At 44.9% G+C, this 8328-nt stretch overlaps 1 protein-coding gene across 1 annotated transcript; it reads right to left on the minus strand.

Annotated features, from left to right (window-relative positions):
* On the minus strand, window positions 1-3636 carry b3gnt7 (UDP-GlcNAc:betaGal beta-1,3-N-acetylglucosaminyltransferase 7). The gene is made up of 2 exons (XM_062396429.1): window positions 3220-3636; window positions 1-2010 (listed from the first exon to the last, which is right to left on the minus strand). Coding segments are annotated over exons 1-2 (1239 nt in total). The 5' UTR covers window positions 3222-3636; the 3' UTR covers window positions 1-773.
* Between the last annotated feature and the right edge of the window lie 4692 nt (window positions 3637-8328).

Raw genomic sequence — 8328 nt, forward strand, 5'->3', positions numbered from 1 at the left:
GATGGAAAAGACCAGTTTGTCAAGTTGTTTATTTACAAGTGACATTCTCTATACATTTAGATTGTTTTTTACACATATTTACATCACCCAGACATAATCATCCTCCCGCTACAATAATAATTAATATGCTTTTAAATTAAATAAAGGAAAACCTCCACGCATGCCCCCTTTTTACTGGGAGGGGGGGGGGGGGGGGGGCTGATTAAATTAACATGTCTTATGCTCGTACCAGCAGTAGTTTTAGTTCACAGTTTCATTGTAAAACCCCTAAAGACTCTGTCAAGAATATCAGCACATTCAAATGCACAGACAGCACACATGTAACAGGTTTACACATTTCCAGTAGAAGCCTTTAGGAGTAGAGGAAGTCCGGGTCAAGACAGTCACATACCAAACAATTGAGCGAAGGGCCTCTGCCGTATGAAAACTGATTCAAAATGTTCAGGAACAATGTGTAATGTATTTGCAGATAATGCTATAATGATTATTTCAATTAAGAAAATGAAACCAAAGTTGAAAGTTCATACGGACAGTGAGCGTTTTTTTAAATGCCAATATGAATACACAATTCTAGGTCAGTCTTTCAAAAAAAAAAAAAAAAATGACATTACTGTCCGGAAACGGTAAAATCTAATATTCTACTGGTCCCTCTCCGCACAAAGGAGAGTTTACTGGGAAGTTTCCGTCCAGCACTCCACCGCACTTCCCTTAAGTTTCCACCCAGGTGGAGCTCAGCATTGCCTGTGCTGTCCTCACCTGGTGTTCTCGTTCAGCTATAGGATCTTCACCTTCTGTGAGCAGACCAGGTCCCCGTTCACCAGCTTCCACATGTGCATGAGGTCTGCTGGGAGCAGCTTGTGCACCACAATCATGCTCTTGAAGAAACAGGGTTCTCGGTTCATCTTACTGCTCTTATTTCTCACCAGCCCGAACGTCTTAAAGGCACTGTGTTTCACGGGAGTGACCCGAAGCACCTCCAGACACATGCCCAAGAAGACATCGTCGATGGGGTACAGCTCCAGGGTTTCGGCGACCGGGTAAAGCCTCCTCGCCAGGCTCCCATCCATCAGAAAACCTCCCCCGCCTGCATACGGAGGGTATAGTGTCTTATTATACAGAGCCAGGGGTATGTAGTATTTGCTATCTTTATTACGTATGGGCCTCGCATTTACAATCACGTGCCCCACAAACAGGTCACTGTCATGGTCGCTGCCATCCAGGTACTCGATGATGTTGTCCAGGCTGACGAACACGTCGTCGTCCCCTTTGAAGACGTAGCGCACACCGGGACAGTACGTGTGGAACCACTTGAGGAAGTGAGTCTCCTTCAGTGTGAGGTTGAAGAAGCTATCCAGGAAATCCCACTGGAGGATGTCCCCGTAGATTTGGTTCTCGTACTCCACCAGCTTCTGATGGTTCGCCCGCTCTGCCTCGTTGGAGGGTTTACCAAGAAGGAAGAGGGTCTTTATCCTCTTGCCGTCCACCACCTGCTGTCTGCCCCAGGTTTTTCGGATGACCTCCCTGCGGTCGTGCTGGGTGGCCACTGATTTAATTACCATGAGCAAATAAATGTCCCCTCCACACTTCTCTGGGTGGTTGTGGACCATTGGAAAGTAACGGCAGTGGCGATAAAGCAGGAACTGCTTGAAATTGTCCTCCAGGCCCCTGAACCAGTCCTGGCTGGAGAGGTTGTGGTTGACGCTGCAGTTGGAGCTGGTTATGTCCCAGGCTGCAGTGATCGGTGTCGGTTGGTTCCGTGTGGTCGTGCGGGCTTTGGGCGGTGGGGGGCGTTTCATAGCTTTCCAGAAGTTTTTCCTCCCCGGGGACGAGTCCATCTTCTCCTCCGCTGCAGCGTCGGGCTCCACTCCCTCCATGCGAGCCTGCCTCTGGAGTTCGAAGGGTGCCCCGATGTTGATGCTCCCCCGCTGGACGACCGTCAGCGCCACCGCAGCCAGGAAGAACACCAGGCTCACCGTCTTGTAGACCCTCCAGCGATCCCTGTTATTGAACCTGGGGGAAGACAAGGGTCACAGATGTCAGTCCGATACGTAGGGCACAGATATCTCCCCCCAGACGCCTCTGGGTGGACGGAAAGTGAAAACAAAGCAATTTAATGATTCATTCCATGTTGCACCTTATGGAGGAAATTCAAATCAACACGATACATTCCTAAAAGTTCCTCAAAGTATATCTGATTTATTGAGTTGGGAGTATTTTTAAGAGCAAACAGCCCAGACTTAACAAATGATCCCTTAGAGTTTAATCCCTGCTCATATCATTTGAATTCTGTGTGATGTGTTGAAACCATAAAGATGTTATAGCTCAATGATACAGCGTTCTCTCTGTGAGCAGCTTTTGCATCGCATACATAATAACTAATCCTGTAAATGTTGCTTCCTCTGAGTGGTCCTGCTTTTACCCTTATGGATAAACATGTGCTTCCTTGAGTTTGTTTTTAAACACACTCGGATGAAGCACCGCTGGTCACTTTTACTCAGTAACTGTCACTTCTCGATGAGGTGTGGAATGCACGCGGAAAAAACGAGGTAAAACCTCCTGCAACTCAAACGCTCACACTTCCATCATGTCATGCCGGGGCTCGTCTTCAGTCACGACCCCTGAGAAGATTATCCCAGGGGGAGGGCCCCTCTACCTTTGAAGGAAAGGTAGAGCCCCCCCCCAGACACACACACAAAATGACCACAAACAAGGTAAATCCACGTCAAAAATCAGGTTGAGCTAAGACGCCTTTAAAAATACACATCTTGATTAAAATTAGTACTTTTATCTGGGACAGTTGCTCTAAACATCTTGAGACAAAGTCAGAGCAGCTTTTAAAACCTGAAATACCCTCAAAAATGAAACCTACACATTTTATGATAATTAAAAATGTTTACAATACAGCAATCTTTAGCAGCAAGTTGAAATTGGACACAAAATCATACGGTGCCTGATATTTTTTTCCCGTGAAATGAATGGTCTCTCTTTAAGAGGTTTCACAATCTTCTTTAACAATCGTAAGAATCATCGATGTTCTTATTAGACTTTAGTTTGAATTTGATTTCAAGCTTATACCAGCATTTTGAGGACAGACTTCCAGTTAAGCTCTGGACCTGTCCTCTACAACCTCAGGATGGAAACTCCACCAAACGAAGGAGGATGGAACATGTCGGGCAGAATAACTCATGTATCTACAATGAAGAAGAAGATGCTACTTACATTTTCTCTTTTCCTCCGACGATCCCGCTCTCAGGCGACAAACCAACAAATCAATCAATCAATAGGTATCGCAGCCTTCTGACGAGGATCGAGATTAAAGTGAGAAAGTGGAAAAAAGAGCTTTCACTTTTTGTTTCTTCTGCTTCTGGACAAAATGATAAAGATAATCCTTTCCATCGAAACGAGGTGTTGACGGCGTGTGAGGGTGTGTGTGTGTGTGTGTGTGTGTGTGTGGGGGGGGGGGTGTGTGTACGTGTGTGGACGTGTGTGTGTGTGTGATGCAGATGTGAGCTTCTCAGCACTGAGCTCACTCCCTCACTCAGATCCTCTTTTAAAACCTCCGCAGACCACACACACACGCACGCAAGCGCATGCACGCGCACGGGACGAGGACACGCGCCTGAACAGGGAGGAGACCATCCGTGTACATACGGTTTCTATACCTGCTCCAACTTCTAATGTTTTTCTACACTAACGCTCTTATCATTGAACTATAGTATTATCTGTATTAAATACATATACATGATTTACATATATTTATTATGCGTATAAACTATAAAAAAAAGTCCAAAGATAAAAAAAATATCTTAAAGGTTTGATAATTACCTAATTTGACAAAATTAGTATATTAATAATAAGAAAAATACTTTACCCAAGGAGCTCCATCTTTGGTGTAAACTACATCTATGGAAAAAAACAGGATCCACCATCTATTTTCAGTTTTTTTCCCTTCCTCTTGGAGACAGAATCAAAGAACACAAGACCTGATCCACAAGAGGACTCACAGTTCTCACTGAGGTTTGAATACAGCCGGTGAACAGCCTCAGGCTTCTGTGAGCTGAGTCCTGCATTAGGTCTGTACTCGCTGCGGCTCAATTACTGCAGGGCACTATTCAGAAAGAAAGCCGCAACCAGCAATACTACAGGCCAATAATACTTTCACTAACAGTAACTTGCATTTTTATATATCTCAAGGTATCCATAACGCTGCGTGGCAAACTGATATCATGTTACTGAATGTGAAGTTTCATCATATTCAGCCTGTTGGCAGCAGAGTTGTGAAAAGGGACATGTGGTGAAATGACCCATCATGGTCACATGTTGCTGACTCCACAGCCAAGGTGAGCCACGGGGCTTCTTCCCCTCTTCTTTCTTTTCAGGGGAACAGAACTGAACGACTGTGGAGGAAACGAAAGTGAACACTTGATGAATGACAATCAGTTGGTGACCAGAAACACGAGTCCCCCTGTTGCCAATAGGGAAGCAGGAAATACGGTTTCCCATTACATTCGTCACCTCGTCATCAAAACTGTAAAAAAGTCGTAATATGGAACTTGGCCTTTATATATAATATAGTAATATATATATTAATAAATAAAGGTCTATCATGATTTTGTGTAAAGTATGAATACTGAAGCTATTTAAACATCTAATCTATCTACTGTAGTCCCGGAGATCCAGAAGTCTGACTGTCAAACTAGTATCTGGGTTTTATCTTATCAACCTCATCGAGGGTCCAAGGAAGGCCCGGGTCGGCTTCCGTTTGGACCCACGATACCCACAATACAAACACTTCAGGGTCGGGCTCTACTTGCTGCCCCTCTGATACTGCTTCTCACTTTGGGTCTGAACAGGAAAATGACTCAGTTCTCTATGTTTGCTCAAGCGAAACTTCAGGAAGTGTAATAAATAATTTGGATAAGCTTAGTCTGTTTTAAATATTTGCCCTCGGGGTTAATCCTAAACAAGTAATGGTATCATAATGATTTACTAAACCCTTAATATCACTCAGTCAGGTACGGTCAAGGTATATTTCTGACGTCACTGAGGCGGCCTGGTGGTAATAAGTTGTGACAGAGCAAACAATCTAGGTTTTTATCAGCTTGTAAGTCTTTCACAGCCAATGTTTGACAAAGGATTTCATATGTTTGAGGGCCCATCATAGTGCTATGAATGGATTCTGAGTCCATGACGCACGAGTGCTAACAGGTAATGAAAATCAAAAGGAAAGACAGATTAACGTCCAGTCAGAGAGGTAGTGTAGACTCCTGTCACTGTCCTGAGTGGGACTGAGGTCTCTGCTTGACGACAGACCGAGGACTGGCGATGGTGGACAAGCTGATTGCACAGCTCTCACGACCACAGCCACACTCAACCCTCGCTGCGGGTTGCAAACTGGGTTCTTCCGTCTCTTACTGGTCTGCGCAGAGAACAACAAAATGACTCCCTGTGCTTTTTCCCCCCCATTTCTAACACAGCTGTGGTCCCAAAAAATCTCTCCTTCCTCTCCTTCTCTCTCCGTTTCCTGAATCCAACCCGCCGTCCTTCTCAGGGCCATGTGCATCCTGTTGCCTGCCGGTCGTGTTTTTTCCCGTTTTGTTTCTCCCCCCTTTCTCTCTCTCTCTCTCTCTCTCTCTCTCTCTCTCTCTCTCTCTCTCTCTCTCTCTCTCTCTCTCTCTCTCTCTCTCTCTCTCTCTCTCTCTCCCTCTCTCTCTCTGTGGATTCTCGCTCTGTGAGTGCCGCTGCAGAGGAGAGAAGCGGTGATGGACGCCACATTCCCTCATGTCTGTGAGGCTACATCTCGTCAGTGATGTGGAACAGGGGGGAAACAGCCAGGGTGGTGTCAGGATGTGACCTCTGTCGCTGCAGTGTTGTCGATTGTAATATTGAATGTTCCTGTACAAATCGCAGGGTTTGCGACTGAAAACAGCGAATTTAAAGCGCCACTGATCGATTGAATTTACATTTCAAATCGATCCCGTGGGAAAGGCCTCAGTCATCGTTACGCATCCTCTGAAGATCATCACTCCACCCATGATTTGTCTGCAGCTCTACGGAGCGATTTGGCATCTTTCAGCTAATTTTTTTAGTTTTTGGTCATCTTTAAACTGTAAATGTTGCTCCCTGTCTGCCTGTTGAAATATATATCAATCTTGTATTAACACCTGATTCCACTACACCCAGAGTGACCTATATATATTTATCAATAAACCGCTTACCCTTAAATTCAGACATATTTTGGTCGATGCTCCTTCTCTTGAATGTTTGACTTTCATTGTACAGAGTCATGAATGTTTAGGGATGGACAAGAGGAGGCTGCGCTCAAATCAACCTGCTGAATCTTTCAAATTTCTCGACGGAAGTCTGAGTTCAAAGCATTTTACCCTGAGCAGGATTTTAGTGATGAAAAAACCCCAGAAATTATCTTTGGTATTTGATATTTAACATCTATAACTAAACCAAACAAATAAGCTCTGTCTTCATCCTTCACACTGAAATCTCCATAGCAGCGTTTTTTCAGTAAAGACAAACTGTAGAGTTTTAACGAGTCAGGTGGCACATGTATAGAGCTATAACACAAAGGTCCAACGATCTTCTCTTATCTCATTTATGACTTTGATTAATGTGTTCTGATTTACTGATTGCTGGGAAACTGTAGCGGAGTGGGGAAATCTTGTCCTTTACAGGTTGAGTGACATCATTTGACCAATCCTTATCAAACTCCACCCCCCCCCCCCCCCCCTCTGTTATGCCATCAGCGACAGTTTTCTCCTCCTTCGCACCTATATTTGGAGTGTTGATAAGAAATGGAAAAAAAATGTGGCTGGTACTTCAGGCTCAGCGGAAGTCTGCGCTAATCCCCTTGTTGTGCTCCACACACCTGAAGGGAGATTTACACCTTTGGTCCGTCCCCCTCACGTGAACTGTCTTGACTGGAATGAATGAGCTCATCCTTCCTCCGGTTGGATAAGTGAGGGGCCCCTGAGTGCCGGCTCCTCAGTCACCATGAAAGAATTTACTGGTGGAGTAAAAAAAAGTGGCTCGAGGGCATTTTCATTTTTTCACTAAGCCGTCAACTGAGGACGCTCCTCTCCGAGAAGGCCCCACAGAAGAAAGGAGAAGTGATGTGAACCTCCCGGTCACATGTGTTATAGGTAAACAGGTTTCTGAACGCACAGAGGCCCTTGTTGGTTTAGTCGCACACTCTGGTTACGAGCTGCACAGCTTGATCTGACCTGACAGAGCGGACACACCTTCCTGTTGCTGACTCCAATACATGACTGATTCACTCCCGTTAAATGACCACAGGTAGAGTCACAAGGAGGATGTCAATGATTTAAAGAGGATATTTGGGGAAATCCAGAGCTTTAACCCGTAATTCATGACCTTCATCAGCTGAGGGCCGGTTTGGTTGACTTCTGATTCCAAAGCCAAACATGTTGAACTGTCAAGCCGAAACGTAACCTGACTGTTGTGTCTTTTTGTGCATCAACATGACGCACTTAAGTTGTAATGGGCTAATTACTGGCCGCGGTGCTCAAAGGGCAGCAACACCCAGTTACAGTAGGTGATAACAGAGGTGAGATTTATGGTTTTTCTTTGGAGTATTTTTCTACAAAAGAGTTTTATGGCTTTACACAGGAAAAGACTTCAAGGATGACGACTAACAAGGTGTTGTGTCAGACGCTCCTCTGGTTCGCTTCCCGGCCCTAAAGAGCAGCACACGTCCTCCTGACGTCCTCCAATCGCTCGCGATGTAGAACCTTTGAACATCTACAGCTTTGAGCCAAATCCAGCAGATGAGGTGAAAAGCTCCAGAACAAGCAAATGAGTGAACTGTCAGTTCCCGAGATGCCTGTGTTGTCCACACTAGGTCCCCCGAGCTACGTGCAGATAAGCCGGAGGACGGCGACTTGCGCGTTTCATTGACAGGCTGATTTATTTATCAACTATTATTAGTATCGATGTCAGTGATAGTTGTTTTTTTCCATTACTGAATAAACCGCCTCTGACTGACGTTTATCACGTCCCACAAAACATTAACCCACTATTTGCACTGGTGTACATAGAGAGAAGGTGCAGCGGTATTCCCTTCAAAGGTTAATGGGCAGTTTGCAAGGACATTCCTGAGAAGGTCAAAAAAGTAAAAGGCCAATTGCAAATATGCTTTAGATTTTGCTCTGTTTATTGAGTGGCCTCTTTTTGAAATCCTCCAGCGCTTTGACCAGAATGTGCTCCATCAATATATGATGTTGATTTTAAACCAGTGTCTTTGACTTAGTTTAGGCCATCAACCAAAACAGCAGGGCAAAGGAAAAGTCCCACAAC

Source organism: Platichthys flesus, chromosome 9 (genome assembly GCF_949316205.1).
Source record: "Platichthys flesus chromosome 9, fPlaFle2.1, whole genome shotgun sequence".
Classification (NCBI taxonomy): Eukaryota; Metazoa; Chordata; class Actinopteri; order Pleuronectiformes; family Pleuronectidae; genus Platichthys; species Platichthys flesus.